General features: G+C 59.5%; 1 protein-coding gene across 5 annotated transcripts in view; it reads right to left on the reverse strand.

Moving 5' to 3' along the window:
- Positions 1-8,625, reverse strand: part of HAUS7 (HAUS augmin like complex subunit 7) — a 28,463-nt gene extending 19,838 nt beyond the window's left edge. Inside the window, exons 1-4 of one of the 5 annotated variants that reach the window (XM_032846291.1) lie at positions 8,477-8,624; positions 7,486-7,601; positions 3,032-3,099; positions 193-254 (exon numbers count right to left, since the gene is read on the reverse strand). In XM_032846291.1, the coding sequence (XP_032702182.1) occupies positions 193-254; positions 3,032-3,099; positions 7,486-7,601; positions 8,477-8,584 (354 nt within the window). In that variant the 5' untranslated portion in view covers positions 8,585-8,624. Of the gene's footprint in view, positions 1-192; positions 255-3,031; positions 3,100-7,485; positions 7,602-8,476 lie in introns of those variants that run through there. The other 4 variants (XM_032846292.1, XM_032846290.1, XM_032846293.1 and 1 more) reach the window with 4 other exon arrangements.
- Between the last annotated feature and the right edge of the window lie 14,389 nt (positions 8,626-23,014).

Here is a 23,014-nt window from a genome sequence, read left to right on the forward strand (position 1 = left end):
TAGTGCCATAGGTGAGCGTGACAACTACTGGCATACGAAGTACTTACCGCAGTGCCAGTGGGTATGAAGTCTTCAACCGAGGACAGCATGTGCTCTGCCCTATTGGTCACCATAACTAGAGCTCTTCCTCCCACCCCTGACCCAGCCTCACTTGAGGCCCCCAGCCTGTGGGGACAGAGGACCCTCTCTTACCTTCACGAGCTCCTGGTCATCCAGCCCACACAGCATCAGCTCATGGCCGAGTTTCACCATCTCTGTCGGAACACAAGGACCCTGTTGTTGCAGACGCCCACCCACACAGGAGAGGAGGCCATGCACCCAGGAGAGTGCCAAGTGCTGCTCCAGGGAGACAGCTTCTGCTCTGGCATTGGCAGGCCAGTGCCCAAGAGGCCAGGCTGGGCCCAGAAAGCCTGCGTGGACAGGGAGGCAGGCGGGCAGCATGCCACGGGACTTGCACCTCCTGGGCAAGAGTTTCCTGCACTGAAATAAGGGGTCACACCGGATGTTCTTCAACAGAAGGAAATCTGGCTTCTAGCAAAAGCCAGTCGGCCACGTGAGGAGCTGAGAGGTCAGGGAAACTTCTGAAGTTGCTGCACGCCCCCCTTTCAGAGAACTTGCCAGGCCAAAGCAAAAGGAACCATGGCTCCCACGTGTCAATTTCGTACAGGCCTTTCACCTTGCTGGCAACTCTAGAAGGTGGGCCACAGCTCCATTTTATAGATTGGAAAACTGAGTCAGTGCATGGTACAGGGACTGCCCAGCCACATCTGAGTAACCAGCTGATATATAAAGGCCAGGACTCAGAGCTAGGAGGCCTGCGGCCAATGCCAGCTCAGCATCCCCAACCTAGCTCCGTGGCAGCGTCTTTACTCCTTCGGAGGCAAGGCCCATCTCCTCCCCCCCGCATGTTCAGTAGTGGACCAGGCATAACGCTGGCATTTGCTCTGGAAGGTTTGGTGCAAGAAGCAAGCAGGATATCTGTGTGAAAACATCAGTAACCCTGGAAACACGGAAGGAATACCATTTATACCCTCAAGCATGCCCCCTGTCCACAACCCCAAACCCCAAACCCTCTGTCTTCCACACCTCCTCTCCTACTTAGCCCGTATCCAAGTCTTGGTGAGTCTGGCCAACCCTCCCCTCACGATAAATCCAGGATCTGGCCAACAACACTCCCACTTCCACTGCCCCCTCCCATGTCTTGCCTGCATCACTGCAAAAGCCTTCCAGTAGTCTCCCGGCCTCTGCCCAGGCTTCCTGTCCTCAGCTCAGTGGCCTTGGGGACGCTGTTAAATCCCAAGTCCGGCCACACCTTTCCTCGGAATAAAAGTTGTCCTTCCATGGCCTGATGTGGCTGGCCCTCTTGCCTCTCTGCCCTCACCGCTCTCCCCTTGCTCTCCACTCTGCACCAGCCACCCAAGCCTCCTTGGTACTTCTCACAGCTGCAAGGCACATGCAAGCCTACCTCAGGCCCTTTGCACCTGCTGTTCCTTTGCCCTGAATACTGCTCTTCCTGATATCTTCCTGGCTCGCTTCCTCCCTTCCTGCAAATTTGTGTTTAAAAGAAAGGGCCTTGGGGCACCTGGGTGGCTCAGTGGGTTAGGCCTCTGCCTTTAGCTCGGGTCGTGATCTCAGGGTCCTGGGATCGAGCCCCGCATCGGGCTCTCTGATCATCGGGGAGCCTGCTTCCCCCTCTCTTCTCTGCCTACCTCTCTGCCTACTTGTGAGCTCCCTCTCTGTCAAATAAATAAAATCTTTAAAAAAAAAAAAAAGAAAGGGCCTCCCCAATGATCTTAGATCAACAGTACCACCCTTCTCCCAACCCAACCCACGTACCACTTTCCCCTCACCTGCCTTGGTTTATGGCACTTCTCAGCACCCCTTACAGAACTGCCCTGCCTTCATTTATCACTGGTCTCTCTCAGCCTGCACACGAGGCCCACCTGGGCAGCACCACCCGCTCCCAAAATGAGGCCGGGTGCATAGAAGGTGCTCCTAAACACTGGTCAAATGAGTTAGGAATCGCCCTGATCCTCTTCGGAGGGTTATACCCTCTGACAGACACCCATATCTGCCACCTGTTCTGACACTCAGCGCACTCCCCAGAGGCAGGCAAGGCTCAGGTTATCACCCCTGCTTGACGGAAGAAGAAACTAAGGCTGGGAATGGCAAGTCAAGTCTCTGGTGGGGCTAAGGGCGGGGTTGGCATCTGTGTGCAGGTGCGTGTTAAAGAATTCCAATGCAGTCTGACGGCGACTTTCGCCTGGCCTTGACACTGTCCCATCAGTAGGAAAGTGCCACACATAACACACCGGGGGGAGGGGGAGCACTTCTGTGCAGCCCAGGCAGGCCCACAGGCCAGGCCTATAGGCTCCAAGACACAACACCCTGTTCTGTCAGCCCATTTCAGCCTCGGGGGGCAATATCCCTGGGTAATTAATTTGGCAGTGACAGCAGGGGCCTGCACTGGGGCTCCAGGGTCCAGGTCACCCACCCTGGAGTAGCTGAGCCAAACGCAGGCCCACAGAAAGTTTGACTTTTAGAGACACCATTGTGAGGACTGTAATTTCCACTCCTTTACCTAATGTTCATTACCAGATTACAGACAGTTTCTGCCCACAAAGGATCAAAAAGAAGCCGCTACAAGACAAGCCCCTACGGACTGTTGCCCAGGAGAGCGGCCCAGCACGCACACAGCAGGAAGACAGGGACAGAAGCACCGGAAGCATCAGCCAGAGCCGGTCTCTGCCTCCGGTGCCTTGCTGGATGGGCCGCACAGGGGGACCATCCTTGGCTCATCTGCACGCCCCTACGAGAGGAACCGTCCTCCTTGCCCATGCACAGTGTGTAAGTGTGTGGAAGGGCGTGCCCTGATTCTAGAAGGCTCTGGCAAGATCTCCAGGGTGTGCACCAGCCAGAAGTAAACACCATCCAACGGGAAATTCAGTACAACTTGCTAAGGCGGCCACGCACCAGCTAAGAATTGTCCAGAATCCACCACCCAACTCCAACTCCCGTAACACAGACCCACCTTGGACCTTCACCTCGACTGGGGCCCCCTTTAGCGAGCTGAACTTGTCCTGCCAGGACGGACAGATCCTGCAGGGAAAGAGCAAAATTCATCAGTCCTGAGCAGGCAGCAGAGGTCTCCTCATGACCCCTCCTTACACATGCTCTAAAAAAGTGAATTATTTGTGCATGTGCTAAATTACACTGAAATATCCACTTCAAGATGGATAATTTTATGTGATGTAAATTTTACGTGATGTAAATTTCAATTCCATAAATTATCTGGGGAAAAAAACACAAAATATTCCTGAAAGCATAGCTCAGAAATGTGAATCTGAATACTGAAATTTAAATTCTCACGATAGGGCTCCTCGGTGGCTCAGTCGGTGAAGCCTCTGCCTTCGGCTCAGGTCATGATCCCGGGGTCCTGGGACCCAGTTCCCTGTCGGCAGGCTCCCTGCTCAGTGAAGAGCCTGCTTCTCCCTCTCCCTCTGTCCCTACCCCTGCTCGTGCTCTGTCTCTCACACTCATGTGCACACTCTCCCTCAAATAAATAAATAAATAAAATCTTTAAATTCTCACCATAAAAACACAAAATGACTGCCCAAGACGAAAATCCTGAATTCCTTGGAGCTCTGAGCTCTTTCTCAGAAGGAACCACGGCGCAGGCTCGTTTGAAGGATGCCCACCAAGGCCCTACCCGCTCTGGCACCCTTGCGCGTCCTGCCTGGGTTCCGCTCACACTTCTCTGCACACATGTACATCTGCTCTTCTGGGCCTGGAGTACTTTCTTCCCACCTGACCCAAGCACACTGACTCGGCCTCATCCCAAGAAGCCCACGGCTGACATCGTCTCCCCGGGGAAGCTGGGGAAGGGCCAGGAAAGCCCACAGACCCTCTGGCATCCCTCCAGCCCAGCAGGACCTGGGCACCGTCCTCCCACCAGGCTCTCAGCTCCCAGCCGGCAGGCTCGCTTAGGCCAGGCAATAAGCTTCCATCCCATACTTTTGGGGCCTAATGCCATGGCAGCCAGCACAAACAAGGCAACCAGTGCGTGTTAACAAATAAACGCCACGGCCTCTTGCCACCGAATAATCTGCCATTAGTACACGTCCATGCTTCACTCTTTCAAAACAAGGACATTTTGTCTTGAGAAACGCTTAAATCACTGTGAGATTATCCTACTCCAGGTCACAGCTTTAAACCATTTGAGGGCTCCCAGTGTGACAGGCTCTGGGATCACAGCTGCAGCCTCTGGACAGGGAGACAGCAATCCTAGCCACCTCCTGTGGGTCCAGCAGGGCTCCAGCCTTGGTGAGACCAGACAGATAAACGGGACAGTGGCCACTCCTAAGCACCTTGCTTAGAGACAGCGAGCTGATGGGCAAAACCGTATCCAGACACAGACCACATCCAAAGACAGTAAGGGCTACAATACCTGGCAGGCCTCCCGGAGGTCTCCCCCGGGAGCAGGGCTCTGGCTGAGCACTACAGCCGCACACCTGAGCTCCAGGCCTAGCACAGCACCTAGGCCATGGGAGCCTCGCTCGCAGAGCCGAGACTGCTGCCCGTTTGCCGGGGAGCCCCAGGAGCTGGCTGCCGGGGCCGGCCCTCCCTACAGAAAGCTGAGAGGCTCTTTCCGCAGGACAGTGAGGGCCAAGACTCTACTCTGCCATCACGGTGTGGACGCCTGCCAGGGCTAGAGACCTGCTGACCTAGCAGCAGAAGAGGGCACAGTAGCTGTCCCATGGAGAGGGCTCGCTTCCCCTTCCCCAGGACCATGCCTCCAGATGAATGCCTGCCTCCCAGGCCGCACCTGCCCTGGCCGTCCTGGGGCCCTGGCCGGAGGCGGGGCTGTCCCGGACCTGAGGTCCGGAGCCCCGCATGGCAGGACTACAGCGGGGGGCGGAGGGGCCTCAGCTGTGCTGCCTGTGACTTCGTGACTCAGTGAGGCAACCAGCTCTTCTGCCAAAGAGGGACAGGGCAGAAGGGACAGAAAGAGGCCCTACCACGGAAAGTGCTGGGAGGCTGGGTCCAGGGCCTGGTCACTGGGCAACGTTCCCACTTACGAGGCGCCAAGGAGCAGAGCGCACTCAGCACTCCATCAGGCTGGACCCCAGAAAACCACTTCCACACACTGAAGAACAAATCCACAAACGCCGAAGTGACCTTGCAGATCGTCCCGAGGCAGCCGGGAGCAGGGCAGAAAGCACAGGCACTCAAGGCCTCCAGAGCAAGTACAGTTCAGGAGCCAAGGAAATGCAGGTGCCTTGAGTTCAGCAACCCCGGGGACCCTGCAGCTCTGCCCTGTCCCCACGCCGAGGGCCCGCTCAGCACCCAGGCCACCCAGAGCCAGCATGCCGAGCCCCAAGGCCAATGCTGGCTGCAGCTTCCAGGTTCCACCCAGAGCGGGCAGGACAAGGCGACCCTGACCGAGGGCTGAAGGGGTGAAGGCACGTGCAGGAAAGCCGATCTGAAATGTGGGAGAAGCTGAACTCTACCAATCCTCTTTTTGGGACCTTAAAAGGCCTATGGCCTTTTGCCAGCTTGGGATCATAAGTAACTGTACGTTCCCTGTGTATTCTTTGAAAGAATTCAGCTGCTTGTATTTATAAAAGTACTAAAAGCATCTGAAGAATGTACCCAGAGACTCCCACCCATCCCTCCCACCCAGCAGGGTGACCCACTGCCCAGCTTCAGCCTAAGCCAGGCAAACCTGGGGTCCCTCCCATGAGAGCCTCTCCAAGACATGGCTGTGGCCCCCCCTCCTCCTGGGGGAAACACTCGAGACCCCTGCACTGGCCCAGGCATCCCCACCACTGCCCCTCCTCCCAGACTGCTGGACCACACACTGGTCCTTCCAGGGCTGGCGGTGGCCATCATGCAAGCCAGGCTCCTGCCATCTTTGCCCAGGACTGTTGCAATAGTTTCCATACCAGTCTCCCCGCCTCCACTGTCTCCCCTCCAAATCCATCCACCACAGAACCCCTGAGTCACCCTGCCGAAATGCCAGCTTTAGTATGCTGAGTCCCTGGCCCCATGCTTGCCCTGCCCAGAGCAGAAAGGGGAACGGCCCTCCCGTGGCTTGCAAGGCAAGAGCTGCCCCAAGCTGCTGGCCGGGCCACTGCTGCCCAGCTCTGCCTCCCACACCTCGATTCCGCACTCCTATGGAAACAAGCACCCACCATTACCTGTCCCCTCCCACAGCAAGTGCCACCTCCCCCATGCCAACATCCATAACATTCGGACTGCAGAGGTACGCCCAACACCGGGATTCATGCCTGCGCCTTTTGCAGCCACTAGAGCCCCCGCTCCTTGAGGACACCCATCCATGCCTGAGGTCCTGGGCCCCGCACAGCGCCCGGAATGATACAAGGGTGTGCATGTGTCAGTGAACCTGCTTATCAGCCAATAACCTGCAGCACATTTCAAGGATGTCCAACACTGTGCTGCAGTCTGGGGCTGACACACGAGTCCTGCCTGGTATCCGCCCTCCAGCAGCTCCCAGTGCTTTCGAGAGCCGGACAGGACAGCAGGCCAAGACAGAACCAATGTGTTGAGGCCTCTGGGAGGGTGTGCTCGAAAGGTTGTGGGTGTCCGAGGGAAAGAGGGATAGGTTTCGGCCCGGGAGCTGGAGACTTTTCAAAAGGAGTTGGGATGTGTGAGCTGGGTCTTTGAAGGTTATGCACAGACCTGATAATGTTTCCAGGGGAGAGAGCAAAAGGGTATGAGAGCTCTCTGAGCAGAGCCCTGGGGTGGGGCCTGGGGGAGGGCATGGGGGACACCAGGACAGGCAGCATGAAGTACAAATGCTCAGACATGAAAATGCCTCCACTCCGTCCCAGCCATTCGTAGAACACCCAGCCCAGGGCCAGGCCTGCTGACCTCCTACGGTACAGCAGGTGTGCCAGCTGGGGGCAGGCCACATGCCCACTGCTCCACCAGCAGGCTCCTGCCCAGGCATCTTCCTGAGCTGTGAGGGCAGCGGGGCCAGGCTGAGGAGGAACGGGCCCAGACCTGGCCTCCCAAGGGACTCCTGTACCAACCTTGCCATCGGGGTAGCCTTCGTTTCCCTTGCACAGAGCTACGCACACTCACCACGGCAATTCTTGACCTGAAGGACTGGGAAACATGGTCTTGGCCCTGCCTGTCACGCCTCAACGGCTAGATGCAAGACAGGTTACAAGTCCAGTCTGAGAATAAAAGGACTGAAGCCCCCGCCAGCTCTGAAACTAGTAGAGCAAGGTGGCAAACAGACCAGCTCAAGCACTGGCCGGGGCATGGGGGGCAGCACTTCCAAGGCAAATATGAGCATGGTTTGCACAGCTGGCACTTCTTACCCAACCTGCTGCTCTCATGGTGGCCTGCAGCTCGGTGTGGAGCTGTGTGGGAGAATCGAACACCCACGCTTCCCCAGGTGGGCTGAGTGGTGCCTGGTGCACCCCGGGGACGGGGAGGAACAAAGGAAGACGTTACCGAACACATATCCACTCCAGGATTTCCAAGCGGTACTTCGAGGGACTACACAGCAGTTCCTGAATGGTCGTAGGTTCTGTGATATAAAGACCCTCAAGGACCGGGCACTTGAGATCCTAAGCAAGGCAAGAAAAACCAGGAAGCTTTAGAAAGTGAGTATGACTTAAGGGTTGAAACGCTCCTTCCTTCACACACACATTTAGTAACCCCCAAGCACACACCAGGCTTGTTAGCTACACAGGCTCCGCAGCTCACACCCCAGGAGGGCAGGGCTCTCCCTCCATCTTTCCCAGAGTTAAGTCTTCCTCATTCTCAGCCCGCATCCCCAGCTGCCTGTCACCCCACCTCCTGTAAGTACGCCCGCTCTAGGCTCGCACAGCAGTTAGACTTAGTGGCAACTAGAGGCTTTGGCAAGATTCTTGAGATTCTGAGCCAGGCTCCCAGCTATGGGACCAGAGGGAAAAGCCTGGGAGAAGGCAGAATAGCGCCTATGTGGAGTGTCGGGGTGGGAGGAGGGGCAAAGTGATGGGAGACAGGCGACGACGGAGTGAGGCAGGGCAGCGGCTGTGCGTGCGGCACCTGGGATGGCTATCTGACTCCACTACTGTCACCACGGGCACCTGACACTGACTCGACAGGGTGGCGCGGGCTCTGCCTGTCTCCCTCTAGACCCCGCGAGCTCCCAGAGGCCAGGGCCCGTGCCGTCCCCGCGTCAGATGCTTCGGGCGCCCCGCAAGGTCCTGCAGAATTCCCGCAACGTAAGTTAAGGTGCAGCACGCGCGTGGCGTCGGCCGGAAGTAGCAGGCACCGACCACGGAGACAGCAAGCGCGAAGTCCCAAGGCCGCCCAAGGAGCAGACGCGGGACAAGGCCGCGGCCGGGAACTGAGAGACGTGGCCGCGCTTGTGGCGCTGTCGACTTCCGCAGTAGGCCCTGCCCAGCCCACCGCCCGGCCCCCGGCTGCCCCGGGGGGCTTCCCGGATCCGCGGCACCTTTAGCTTCGCGAACACCTGCACGGCCGCCTGCAGCACGCTCTCGTCGCCCTCCTTGCCGTCGTTCTTGTAGCCGCCGCCACGGACGCCGCCACCTAGCCCAGCCATGTTTCGCGCTCTGATCCGCGGCCGCCCCCGCCTCGGGCTCACTGGCCGGCCCGGCTGCCAATCACACGCAAAGCAGCGCGCCACTCCCGCCCTCCGGTCCGCGCCGGTCTTCCCACCCCTCTCCCGCCGCGCCTTCCCATTGGGCCGCAGCTCCACACGCGCCTGGGCACCACCCAGGAGGCGGGCCTCGGGGAAGGGGCGGGGCGCGTGAGAGCTGGGCGGGGCTCTCTTCGGCCCCGGCCCCGCAGAAGTCGGGAAGAGCCTTTCCCGGGAGAGGGCGCTCCTGCCTCGGTCGGCTGCTCCTCTAGAGGATGGGGAGGCGCCTTTCGGGTGCGACTCAACGCGGACTGGAGCGTCCTGGCTCCCTGTGCGGGGCTCTATCTCCTTTTCCCATGCTCACTGCTGTAGATAGAGGGCAGTTCCTGGGTTCCAGTCCGGCCGCATTACTCACTAGCTGGACGACTTTGGGCGGGTTACCTAACCTCTCTGTGCCTTCTTGCCCTCACCTAATGGGGAATAAATGAGAGCACTTGCCTCACTGGGTTGCTATGAATATGGAATGAGGTAATAATTCCTATGACAATGCCTGGCACGTACAAAGCGCCATGTAGATGTTCACTGTTATTGTGCTGGACCCTGCTGCTTACCCCCCTTCCTCCCCCACTCTGTCTTTCATCTTCCTGAAAGGTTCTGTGGCTCCTTCCCACCCTGTCCACTTACAAATTTCTTTGCATCTCTCACAGCCCTTGAACTTAATGAGTCTGGCATAATATCTGACGACCCATCTGCCTCCAGACCGCCAACGCCCCCATCCCTGGGACCTGCTTATCTGAGGAGGCGGGAAGGAGCTGAAGGGTGGTTGGTGCCCAGGCAGCTGCTGCCAGCTCAGTCCTCTCTGGAGTTCTCCGTCCTCTGTGCCCTGCCCTGCCACCTTCTGGAAAGAGGGATCAGGAGGCAAATCTAGAGACAGGGACACCCAGGGACTTGGCAGGACGCAACCATAGTTATCTGAGTGACAGGAAAGGGCTCTCAGCTCTGTCCTAGGGCGAAGGGGTCTGCAAGAGTCTGGGTTAGAAAAAGACACGAGCCTGGCCTTGTGGGGCAGGACCTGATTGCCTACTGAATGGTTTGTAATTCCAGGCTGTTCTGAGGACATAGAGCCTTGGAAGTGAGCTGAAGGGACATGCAAAGCGCCATAAGGCCCCTTCCCCTGTCCAGCATGGCTGCCGCCTTCGGCCCTTCTGGCAGCTGAAGGCTGTAGGGGCTTTGGGCTGTTTTTTTAAATCTTTTTTTCCTCTTTTTGTTTTTGTTTTTCTTTCTTTCTTTTTAAAAAATTTCATTTCAATCACAGCCCCAGCTCAGACATTCAAATTCTTGTGGGTTTTTCTGTGGATCTTTCCTAGGACTGGGGAATTTGGCGGGAGAAACCACAGCAGTGTGGTGGCCTCCCCCACCCTCCCCATATCCTCTGCTCCTGAGGATCAGGAAGAAACAAGCCCCTGTGTATTCTGGAAGAAAATTCCCCTTCTCCACCCAGCCCGATGGAGCCAGTGCTCTAAGCAGCCTCTCCCCAACTCAGCAGCTCTGTCTATGGCATGGGGTGCGACGTGGAGGGATTGGCATGCCCTTGAAGGGAGAAAACCATCTTCAGAGGTCATGAGGTCCATCGTCCTGTACAGAGGACGTGCTGGCCAGCCCTCAGCTCATGGAGGTGGCTGCCGAAGACCTGTGCACACCACCAGTAAATCATGGTGCCTCCCGAGCATCCACCACTGGAAAGGCTGGAGACTGGGATGGGAACAGAGACTGCTGGGCCTCTCACTGGGGTGGAAGGGGAGAAGGAGCCAGCTGATAGAAGCTTCTGGAAACTTGAACTCGAGCTCAATACAGGGAAGCACCTCTCCCAGAGGACACTGCCCAAACCCCGGCTGGCTGCCTGGAAAGGGAGAACGCTCCCTGTCCTGGGAGGTGTGTAAGCCCAGGGAGGTGGGTAGGGATGCGAAAGGGCAGATAACTACAGAGAGGAAGGAGAGGACAGGCCTCTAAGAGGCCTTTCTGCCCAAAGCCCCCTGGGTTCTGTGAAGGAGGCTTGGGTGGGTGAGGGGCCAAAAATGAGGCTGAAGGACCTGTCCACCAAGAAGGGGATTCAGTGGGGACAGGGGGTCGGTGGAGAGTGTGACTCCCTGGGCAGATGGATGCACTTCATGCCACAAGAGCCAGCCTCCTGATCATGGGGGAAACTTGGCCATGGGTCCCAGCAAGGCCTCGGCCATGTGTCAGTACTTGGAAAACAGGTTGGAAAATGAGGCCAGTTGACAGGCACCGGCCCCACTGTGCCAGGTATGGGCTGGCAGCCAGTGCAGGCCAAGGCAGCCAGCCACGTGAGGCACCTCACTTCGTGCAGTGGGCATAGAAATGGGCAGCCAACCAGATGCCTTCACCCAACGGCCTCCCAGCCCTGGACCAGGCAGGAGGAGGGGCCCTGAGAGCAACCCCACCATAATGCTCAGATCCCAGGGTTCGGGGGGGGACCCTTAACCAGGGCTCCCCTCCCACCCCGCCCCCCACCAGCAGACATTGCCAATCAAAGGAAGCTGGAGTTCAAGGGTTTACCCTCTCCATCAAGGAGGAGGAAGCAGACTGGCTTATGCTGCTTCTGATGGAAGCTGAAGGCCTTGTTCCCCATAAACTCCTGCCCCTGAAAGAGAGGAGCCTTCGAGGGACAGAGGCTCCTTCCAACTCCCACTCTCCTCAGCCCCAAGTTTAGAGGAAGTGAAGGGACTCGTCACCACACGCCCTGGTAAGCACCACACGCAGGCACTTGAAGAAAAGGCAAGTGGGGAGTGTGTGACATTTTAGAGGAAGGATTCAGTTATGGAACAAGGAGCTTCTCCAGTCCCCGGGGGAAGTAAGTGGCAGTTCCTGACACTGGATAGGGGGAGGAATGAGACATGGCAATGAGGTCAAGCTGACGACGGTCTGAGGCCAGGACTCTCCACTGGCGAGATAAAGGCTGTCTCTTCTGCGTCCCCCTCCCCCCTCCTTCCCCGACTTCTCTCTTCTGCCCCTGACTGAGCTACTGTGCCGAGCTGTTGGTCACTGTCAGCCCTGGTGCCCTGGTCTCGCAGCCGGCCCACAACATCTGTGCCAGCCAGGAGCCCACTCAAAACCAGCCACATTCCCACGGATGAGAGGAGGAGTGGAAAACCGGGAAGTAAGGGATTTTGTATGTGAGAGCCCAAACATCCACATGGGCCATGAGACCTAAAGGGCCCCTGGAACACAAGTGATGTCAACATCCCTTCGGGGAGCTGTTACTCACCCACCTCAAGGTCCTGGGGACCGGTCTGGCCAAGCACACACTCCTGGAGTCTCGGAAGTCCAGAGAGCTCTGGAGCTGCCACCACAGGCCTGACAGATAGGAGCCTGCCCCAAGCACAGGACGGATGAAAGTATCGATGTAGGAGCTGACTGATGACAGCACATTCTAGAATGCTGTCCTTCTAGACCTCCGTGTGGACGCCGGGAGTCTACCAGCACATGAGGATGGAGAGGCTGTTCTGGGACCTTGGCCACCTCTTCCTGTCACTTCTGGTCCCTGTGCTAAGGCAGGGACAGCAGGCTCCCTGCCCGCAGGAAACCTAAGGAAACCTTGGCCTGCCCTGGGCCTCCTACTCCAGGGCCCCGGCCTCACCTCCTGCTGCTGAGCAGTCCTTGGAGCCAACGGGATGCCAGCCCCTCCCAGGCCACGGTCTCCTGCAAGGGTACATCTCACATGCCTAAGACCCCGATCAGATCACAGACCACCCCTAGTGTCTGAGAGGGTCTGTGAAGTCCTTCCACCCTGCAGGGTCTTGTAGGGGTGTGGACAGAGCTAGGGTGCCAACCAGGAGGTGGACCCCCATGAGTCCCATGGATCCACCCCATGGATCCGTTAGTGAGAATGCACACGGGGCTGGAGGGGCCACGGCGGACACAGTCAAGGTGTTCACTTGCCTTCTTGACCCGGACTCCAAAACTGAGGTGGGGAGGGGTGCAGGCCAGGCCCCTGGAGGCCTTTGGGGTCCCAGCTCAAGCCCTCATGCTCCTCTTGGGCAGGGGCCCTGGCTGCGATATGCCCCGCAGGGTGAGGGGTGAGGGTGGTCGCACTGTGCTGGCAGAAGCCCACAAGGCAGGGGGCAGGGGCAGGAGCAGGGGGAGAGGGGGCGGCTGCACATGTGCGGGGGCTCAGGCGCTCCCTGGGCAGCAGAAGAGGAAATGGCCAGCGGGATGGCCCCCTCCACAGGGAGACACTCGGGTCTAGACAGCTTGGCAGAGCCGGCAGGGCTGAGTCACATACGTCTGGAGCTGGAGACGCAGGCGCCAGGACTGGAACAGGAACGTGCCCACTCCGGAGGGCCAGGCGGGGGGGGAGGGGGTGCTCAGCCTCGGCTTCCCAGAACCCCACCCCCAGCTAGCACCCAGCCTCTGCTTCCTGCCTGAGCCGCCCCCCCATGCCCATCGGGAGGGGCAGAGGTTAGCTCCCACATGGAGTGGAGCGGGGCCCACATTATGGGTAGGAGCAGGCTGAATTTCAGAGGGGGAAGGGAGATGGGCAAGCGGCCCCCACGTGCCCCCATTCCGATCACGGCCCTCCTGAACCCCGAGCACCACCCCACCGCCAGCCATCATCATCCTGCTTGGGGTTCCCTGTACCCCTTTCCTCTTTCTCCTTTCTCAGTCTCCCTGTCTCTCTTGGTCTCTTGCCCTCCCCCTCCCTCTCCCCCCACCCCCACTCAGGGACACCAGGTCTCGGGATGGCCTGATGTATTTAGTGCTCACAAAAGCGTCTGCAAAAAAAGTGGTTTAATTGGGACCAGATCCTCTGAGGTTTTAACGGCATTACAACAAAATGGGCTTTCTCTGGGGAAGAAACTGCTGGCAACATGAAGACAGCATCGAAAGTTTAGCCCTTTTCTTCTCAAAGCTTGAAGGGGGAAAAGGCCCCCATACCCTTGTTTATATTCTAGAGATGCCCTCCCACGGGCTCCCACAGACAGAGCCCCACGCCCACATAGCTTGTACACATGACGAAGGCTCAGGAACGGGCCTGCTCCTTCATCCTGGTGGTCATGCCAAGGGTGTGTCTCTGGCTGCAGAGCCACGGTGGAAGGGCCTGGTACATAGTAGTGGCTCAATGCACTGAGCAAACGACCGATGGTGGGCGGGCAGGACGAGCCGCCCAGACCGTGGCCTCAAGCTGTGGATGCATACGTGGAAATACCCTCCGGACCTCGCCACTCGGCTGTCTGATCACCACCCTCACACCTGACAGGTCAGGAGGCAGATTCCTGAGCTCCCGCCCCAGGCTCACTCTGCCCTCAGCATCTGACTCTCCCCACTTCCCTTACCTGCAGCCTCTACCCTACCGGAGCCACCCTCCCCTCTTCCCCAGGGGGTGCAGCTAGCTCATATCTTCTCACTTGTGCCCTAATAAGTCGCCTGTGAAATCCTTTTATAATGGAAGTCAGATTGTGCGAGTCCTCTGCTCCAAAGCCCACCATGGCTCCCTGTTTCCTTCAAGGTTACGGGCAAAACCGGCCTGCCGCCCACAGACCACCCTGCGAAGCCAGCCCGGCTGTGCTCCCCCGGCCTCCTCCCTCCCATGGGCTGCTGCACCACGCTGGCCTACTGGCTGACTCCTCCGCCCTTTTGAGGGGCAGGCAAAGCTCCATGGAAGAGTCCCCCCGAACATCCCTTCCTCACCGCCCTCACATGAATCCCCCTCCAGCCACCATCGCCATCTCTTTCCTTCTGACGGGGTTCCCCGTGCTCCCCCCTACACAGCCAGCTCGAGAAGCACAGGGAAGCTGGAGGCTTGGCTCCCCACACAGTGCCCCGGCATGGTGTCGCCCGGAGCAGAGTGCCCAGGAACGTTCCCTGAGCGAGGAACCCGTTTTCCAGTCCACTCTTGATGTGAGGAGAACTGTGAGCTGTGCAGTTCTAAGGAGACTCGAGGGATGGGAATGTTGCTTTGGCCCTTCCTGGCTGCCAGTCAGAGCCCCCGACTTGTATGGATACGTGTGCGAATGGGTGTACATGAGTGTGTGGACAGTGGGCCACGTGGCAGGGCAGGGCAGGAGTAGAAGATTCTAGAACTTTGTAAGCAGCGCACTACATTACATTACACAACCACTACATTAAGATGGAGAGGCCGCGGCCCTGAGCAGGGAGACTTGCTCCCGACATCACATGGCCAGTCTGTCCAGGGCAGAGCTGTGAGCCCAAAACTCTTTCCAGCAACCCCCAGGCTGTATCCCTGGTTCCTGGAAAATCCCGACACCCCTCCCACCCTGCGCTCCAGACACTAGGCTCGGGGTTAGTGTTGGCCCCGGGCCCTGCCTGCCCCAGCCCAAGTCCACGAGTGAGCTGTGTTTAGTTCTGCTGAGCCCCCTACCCCTGCAGGCTGGGGGTTTCCTCGAGGTCCCCACGATGTCCAGGTGCTGCAAGACTGGACATAGCAGGTGGCCAGGTGGCCACTGGGTCCCCAGCAGGAGAAGGACAGCAAGACGGGACTCCATAGGAGCTGGGAAACTGACAGGGCCCAGGCCTCACCCCTTCCTGCCTAGGTGGGTAGAAGCGGGGTCCCTCCCTCCTCCAGCCTGCCATGCCAGAGAAACCTGGGAGCAGGCTTCCTCCCACCCCCAGCCCAGCTAATGGGAACCAGATGGCAGGATGTTTAGTCAGCGCCTGGGGAGCAGCACGAACAGGGGAAATGGGTTGGGGGCCAGGATTCCAGAATCCATCCCCAGGCAGGGGGAGGGTCAGAGCAAGGGCTCCAGCCACAGTCCCACTCCAGGGGCCCATCTCAGGACCCCTCCTCAGACAATGCCTTGACTTGGGCATGCCCTACCCCCTCTTGCTTCCTTCTCTGTACTGGGGAGGCTGGGAGTGCTGTCTTCCAGGATCTCCAGGCAAACTTTTCGTTGTCTCCCCAGCATATCTCTGGCCTCCCTCGCCTGAAGGTTCCCCCTCCCAGAGCTTCAGCAATCCTCTAGCCCAGGACACCCTGTGTGCCCCAGGGCCACACAGGCTCATCGGGCGGCTTCATCCTTGGCTCCCAAGGTACTTGATCATGCGCACTCCCCAGACAGTCTCTGCCTCTGGTCTGTGTGTGGCATAGTCCCAGATTCAGGCCATAAACAAGAGCCCTGGATGGGACAAGGGAAAGGGTGCCAGTAGACCCTGTGCGGCTCTCAAAGGACTGTCAGCTGGCATGGGGACTCCTTGAAGACAGCAACGCCCACGTCCCCATCACACCCTGCTCGCAGACCCCCATGTGCAAATGTCGAGGAGCCCAGCAAAGACCATCTTGCTGGAAGCTCCCCTCCCCAACCACCCCCACCCCCTCCTGCATCTCACACACTCCTCTGTGGCCCTGGACAGAGACCTTGAACCCCAGATGGTAGTGGGAAGCTCCTTCCAAATGGCCCTTCCTGGCCTGCTCCCCTCTCCCTGCACCCTCCCCCAACTTCCCCCTCTCCCCTCCACCCAAGCCTTGCCCACAATTAACTCATTTTTTCAGATTGCTTCCAAACATAAGTCAACGCTGGACAGAACTGTAGGAAAAGCTTCCTCAAAGCTGGCCCCAAAGAGCCATGTGGTGAGACGAGGCCTCTTTGCCAGCCCCCAGCCGCCCGCCCGCCCTCGGCTCCCACAGCGAGGCCTGGGGCTGGGGCCTTCCGAGGGTCGGCCCAGAGGCCTATGGTCAGACATTCCCTTCCCTCAGGCCTGGCTTCCTTTTCACCTCGTCCCATCCTGATCCGCAGATGTCCCTCTGACCAAGAGGGCATGCCCAAGGCAAGGGGGCATTGTGGGGCTGCCCGATGACGATGGTCACACTAGGACCCAGCAGCCCCTGGTTCACACACAGTTTAGTGTGGGGGTGGGGTGCAGCTGGGGAGGCTGGGGGGTGTGGAACTCCCCAGCCCCGGCTTTTTCCAGAGGACAAAATGGGGTTCTCGAGGGAAGGGAACTGCCTCGAGGTAGTCAGGGAGCTGGTAGAAGGACCAGCCTGAGCTGGCCTGTGCCCAGAGGCTGCTGGGGCCCTAAGGGCTGGGGTCCATGCTTGCCACCCTAGCTCTGCCCAAGTGTGCTTTGCTCAGGAATTGGGAGGCCTTGGCCCCAGAGCCCATGGCAAAAGCCCACAGGCTGCTTGCAAGGCCCAGCCCCTCTCCTTTCCCAGCCGTGGCCATAGAACCTGGCAGCCTGGGGCGGGCGGCTTGGCCTGTGGTGGGCCTCACAGGTGTGCTGTGTATAGAGACAGAAACCCCATTCATGGGGGCCCCTGGGCCCAGTCCAGTGGAGAATAAATGCAGGCCTTAGAGCAAAAGACCAAGAGCACTCGAGTCCAAGAAAAAAATCAATCTCTCTTTCTCTTCAGGTGGGAGAAGGGGATGTTGGGGGAAGGTTCAGGGCAAGGCCTAGGGAGGTATTTGTTTTGGGGGGGTCCTTCTTGGGGGAGGGCTGGAGTAGGTGGGGGAGGCTCCTAGCGCTGCAGCCAGGGCCGGGAGGTCAGGGAGCAGGACTGTGGTGCACCGCCCCGCTCGTGTCCCATCCTGCAGTGGCGGTCACTTCCACCTCTCCCAGCCGTTCTTCCCCTCTGCTGGCCCAGGAGGCCTGCATGGCCCAAGTGAAGTGGCCATGAAGAGCTTGATGCTCCCAGTCCCAGCTCTTTGGGTGGGGTGCTGCCCTGGAGGGGCCCTGGCCAAGCAGGGGCCGAGCCTGAGAGAGCCCATGGCCACACCAACCCTGTGGGCCCGCTGACCCCACAGCCGCCGCTGCCCAGCTGGCCTGGACCCCCCAGGGGTGAGTAGGTGACACCAGCAGGAAAAGGCTGACAGGAGGGGACCCTCTACTTTGTTACTGGACTCTCCCCCCAGGGGTGGGGGCAGAAAGAGAGAAGCCTGGTCACCCCAAGGCTGCCCACCCAGTGCTCACCTTGGGTGTTTCCGAGGGGGCTGGGGGGTACCCACGGGCCTCAGGGAACCCTCTCTGGAGGGAAAGGGGACACGACAGACTCTGGGAGGCCTGGGGACCATAGCCAAGGGGAGGGCAGGGGAGGAAAGGAAGCCCCCCCAGGAGGGGCCACTGCAGCTGGGACTGGAGTAATGGAACCAGGTTTGCTGGGTGGGGAGTCAGCTGCCCTAATAACTACTGAAGAGACCGGGAGACGTGTGGGAGGCTGAAAGTGCGGGACCCAGGGCTTGGGAGAAGCAGCACAAGGGGCCCCAGGAGACTAGCTAGGGTGTGACCATGTTTGTGTGCCCCACCCCGAGGCTCAGGTGTGGGATGGGAGGAGCTGGTGGTTGGGCCCAGGACCCCCAAGGGATGCCCATGGTCAGAGCTTAAGTTGGGCCTGCCCTGTGTTAGAGGGGAGGCAGGCAGGGTAACCTTGCACTCTGCTCTCTCTCTGGTGCTTGGGGTCCTCTGCTCTGGGGCTGTGAAAAGGCAGGCAGGAGATACTTGGTGGCCTCCAGGGTCTGTTACAGAAGGCCGAGAGCTCCTGACGGTAGGAGAGACAAGCAGAAGTGAGGCTTGGGCGGAGAGAGGAGGGAGGGGTGTCAACCTGTGACTGACCACCCCTTTAGGACGGAAGTGCCGCTTCTCGGCCAGGTGGGGGGCCAAGCACCCCTCCCCAGTCTCTATCAGCCCCTTCTACAGGTCAGGTGCGGCCCACCTTCGACAACAGCGGCCTGGACAGACCTGAGGAAGGGCACCTGGACTGGCTACAAGTGCAGCCTGCCTTCAAGGAACGAGCCCACAAAGCCCCCAGCCAGGCCCCAGCACCCAGCTGGAAGGCTCCCGCCAGGCCAGGGCCGGCTCAGAGGAAGGAGTCGCCACAGCAGTCTGGGAGCAGAGTGGAGTCCCAGCCACGGGCCCTAGCCGAAATGGGGGCTGAAGCAAGGCCCCAGGCCGCCAAGCTCAGGCCCTTGTAGGCCAGCAGGACCCCCCAAGCCCAAGAGGGGGCAGTGGCCACCAAAGAGGGCCAAGGCAGGAAAATAGGAGGTTGGGGAGCCAGTAGAAAGGGCCCAGAGCCCAGGAGGCCTCCCAAAGGTGAGAACTGGCCAGGACAGGAAACCCCCACATGGAGCCCGCAGGGGGTGATGAGGCTGTGCCTGATCTTCAGTGGCTGAGGCTTGGTCCGGTCCTCACCAATCACACCGGCATCACTGGCCCCTTGCCCCGCCCTGCTCTGTGTGTCCGACCTAAGCGGCCCCGGGGCAGGACAGAGAGGAACCTTCAAAGGCAGCTCCTCTGCCCCAGCTTCAGGGCCCCCATTTGAGCTGTTGTCCTTTGTGCTGTGCTGCAGTTTGGCTGGTCAATCTGCCGGCAGGCCTGGCGGGGCCCAGGCATCTCCTGTCCCTCGGCAGGCCTCTCGCTCTGTGACCAGCCAGGGGCCGTGTCTGTTGTCCTCCAGGGGCCTTCCACCAACCCGGCTCAGGGGGCCGGCATCAAAAGAAGGATCACAGCCAAGGCCAAGGTGGCAGCAATACCAAGGAGACCACAGGCCGTGGGTGGAAAAGGCCTAGAAGCTGTCAAGGGCCCAGACACAGGTTCACAGACCTGGGCACTGCAGAATGGGTCATGCCCTCCCTGCCCGCCTCCTGCATCTTGACCCAAGCAGATGTCGCCTGCAACAATGTCAAGACGAAACACATCCCTGCCCTGGCTGACCCTGGCCTAGCCATGCTCTACCTGGCAGGTAGGTGACCCCCACCCCCATACTCACTCCTGTGACCGGAGTGAGAGGGCCACACCCTCAGCCACTATGACTGCTGCCTCACGGTACCTGGAAATGGCCCACCTCCCTGTGGGTCCTGGTTGGCAGTGAGAAGATGCCCCGACTTGAGACAGTCAGAAGAGCCAGCTCCAGGGGCGCCTGGGTGGCTCAGTCGGTGAAGCATCTGCCTTTGGCTCAGGTCAGGATCCTGGGGGTCCTGGGATCGAACCCTGCATCAGGCTCCCTGCTCCGTGGGGAAGCTGCCTCTCCCTCTGCCTTTACCCATCCCCCTATTCATGCTCTTTCGCGCGCTCTCGCTCTCAAAGAAAAAAATAAAAAAGTGCCAGCTACTCTGGCTCATGTTGGGGAAGTCCCGGCAGAGGGGAGGGGGACAAGGGAATACAACCACCCCATGTCTCCACAGAGAATGAAATTGCCAAGGTCCCGGCGCAAGGACAAGCAGGATGCCCGAGGCCTGCGCCCCATGCCTTCATGGTGTGCAGCAGCATCCCCACTCACGCGACCAGGGGGTCAAGCCTGGGGAGGAGGGCTGGCAGGTCTGAGATGGCTCCAGGTGTCGATTGCTTCTCTCCTGGGGGTCAGGGCCTGGAGGGGTTGCTGCGCAGAGTCCCCAGCATGGCAGGGACCCAATGATTTGGGATGACACGGCCCAGAACTGGGTGTGGAGAGCAGCACAGATCCTCAGGCCCCACAAGGGAGCGTTGGTTTTGTAAGAAACTGAGTAGCGGCTCTCTAAACCCTCACGGACCTGGTCCAAGTGGGAACAGAGAAGCCACAATGCAGCCAGATAGGTGTCCCCTGGGCAGGATCGGCCCAAAGCCATGCCCAGAAAGCCTAGCCTGGCTGGTGACACCTCAGTCCCCAGGCTTCTTTTCTCCCCCCAACCCGGATCCCCAGAATCTGACAGGGCTGGAGCAGTTGAACCTGGATGGGAACTCGCTACCCGCAGAGCCAGCCAGCCTTGCCCGCCTCCCTGCAGGAACTCAAGCTCAACTACAGCCTCCTGCAGGGCCTGCAGCCCAGCAGCTTCCGGGGTGTGGCCAGGCCCCAGGGGAAGGGGCTGAGGGGGCCTGGGGAGGGGGGAGGCCGAGGGAAGGCGGGGTTGAGGGAAGGGTCTGCCCCGCGGAGCGGGGGGGTACTGGCTGGGGGACAGAGGATGGAGCACCGGCCTGGGAAAGCAGCCCTGGCCTCTAGGGGTGGGGAGTCTCCCTCAGGGGGCCTCGGGAGCTCTGCAGCGGGCTCACTGCCCCTCCGCCCACCTGCGCTGCAGGGCTCAGCCAGCTGCTGACGATGGGAGATGGAAGGGAGCCCTTCCGACCCCTCTGCAGCCTGCTTTACCTGAGGCCGGACCGAAACTGTCTGCGGACCATTCCCCCCGTCCCGGCCTGCCAGCCTCCCTGCAGGTGAGCCCCAAGGCCAGGGGCACCGAGATTGCAAGCAACCTGCAGCCAGCAGGTACAGCTGCCCGGGAAGGTAGTTTCAAAGATAAACCTGCAAGCCCTTGGTGTCCAGGGTCCTCTCCTCTGGCTGACCCAAACTTCCAGAGGCCTGGAGATGGGCTTTGGGGATAGTCTGGGACTTTCCGGGTGTCCCTGAACAAGGCTCAGGCTCTCCCTGGGCCACGTGGTCCCCTTGCTTGATGGCACTCCTTGGGGCTGTGCCTTGCAGGGCTTGGAGGAGCAACAGAGATGGTGACACCTGGGTCCCACAGATGGGGCCAGGGACAGAGGGACAGGGATTCGGGCCGGGCGGGCGGACCCGTCACCCTCACCCTCACCCTCAGCCCCAGCCTTAGAAGCTGCACATGGGCACCAATGTCATCAAGGCAGTGACTGAGGGTGTGCTGAGCCACAGCCGCAGCCTCAGCGTGCTGGGGCTCAGCCACAACTGGCTCCAGAAGGACCAGCTGGCCTCCCACGCTTGCATCAAGCTCCCATGAGTGCTGCCACCTGCCCTGGCACAGTCCGAGCTTTACCCTGACGGGCACGTGGTGGCCAGAACAACCCAGAGAGTAAGGAGGAGGGTCTCAGGTGGGTCATCGGCCTCCGTGCCTAGGGCTCAGGGTAACCTGGGCCCTCAGCCACCCACCTACTCCTCCAGGATTTCCCTGTGCCTCCCACCCAGCAAAATCCCCAAAGTCACAGAACCCCTTCCTCTGTCCATACCTGGATTCGCCCTGTAGGCTCCCAGCCAGGTTTCTTGGGTGGCACCGTGGGCCAAGACAGGGACAGCGTGGGCACTGAGAACGGTTCAGCTTCGGAGTTTAGCTAGGAGGAGATGGGCAGGAAGGGGCATGGAAGAGAAAAGCATATGAGTTTCCTGGGGTGTACCAGACAGATACAACAAACTGGGAAGCTCAGGACCCACAGGAATTCCTACTCCCACAGCTCTGGAGGCCAGAAGTCTAACAACCAAGTGTCGGCAGGGTCGCACTCTCTCTGCACGGGAGAATGCTTCCTTGCCTGTTCCAACTGCTGGTGGCCCCAGTTGTTCCTCGGCTCGTGGCCACGTCACTGCAGTCTCAGCCTCTGCTGTCACCTGGCCTTCTCTTCCGTGTGTCTCTGTGTATCTCCCCTTCTGTCTCTTATAAGACACTTGTCATTGAATTTGAGGACCTCCCTAATCCAGGATGAGCTCATCTCAAGATCCTTTGCTAACATCAACAAAGACCCTTTTGCCAAATAAGGTCGCGTTCACGGGTTCTGGGCAGATATGTTTGGGGCCACTATTCACCCCCACAGTAAGGATCCAGGATGAGGTTCTAGGATCTGGTTCGGATAGCTGGGTGGAGGCGCCAGCAGAAAGGGTCCCTTCTGAGAGACCCAGCTCTCATGGGCCCTGCCTGCAGAGTAGGATGTGGTCTGGGAAGCAGCAGGAGAGTTGGGGGGTACAATCCATGGGTCTGGCGACCAGCGCGGCAGAGCAGGGGGTGGTGGTAGGTGGGGGTCAACAGACACTCTGACCTGACATTCCAAGGACCAGAGCCTCCCGGCCCGCACCCTCCTGTTCCAGGAAAAAGTTACCAGGATGTTTGGGTTTAATTATTCTTTTTTCCTCTCCCCCTCTTGCCAAGGGGGCAAAGGAAAGCAGACAGCAGCCTAGGGTGGGGCCATCCTAGCTGCTGATGCACTCCCACCACGGGGCCTGGGCAGGGGGCTGGCGGCCAGTCAAGCTGGTGGAAGGAGAGGGGGCTGCTGGCAAAGCAAGCGGGGAGTGGGGGGCACTTTCCCTGTCTGACCCAGTGTTTCTGGTTTTCCTCACCCGACCCTGGTCCTGACCCATGGCCTGCCATGGAGTGAGTGACCTGGGCTAACGGCCACCCAAGCTTTACCTCCTGCTTCCCTGATCCCTCAGCGTCCCCAGCCCTGACCCCTGGGAGACCCTTAGTGTTCTTTCCCTCCCCATCTTTCTCCTGCTTATCAGCCCGGGTAAGACAGGAAGACAGCAAGAGAGCATAGGGACGAGAGGCAAGGGCCATAAGACCAGGCTGGGGTGAGCCATGTTTCCTTTGTCCCATCGAACGTTCGAGGAGTCCCTGAGTGGGGGCACGACTGGCCTCACTCACAGTGAACAAGGAAGGACCCCACCCAGATCCCCTCTTCCCAGGCTCTTCAGACAGGGGAGGATGCAGAAGCCAGATGCTTGGC

Source organism: Lontra canadensis, unplaced genomic scaffold, assembly GCF_010015895.1.
Source record: "Lontra canadensis isolate GAN:19392208 unplaced genomic scaffold, GSC_riverotter_1.0 scaffold174, whole genome shotgun sequence".
In the NCBI taxonomy this organism is placed as follows: Eukaryota; Metazoa; Chordata; class Mammalia; order Carnivora; family Mustelidae; genus Lontra; species Lontra canadensis.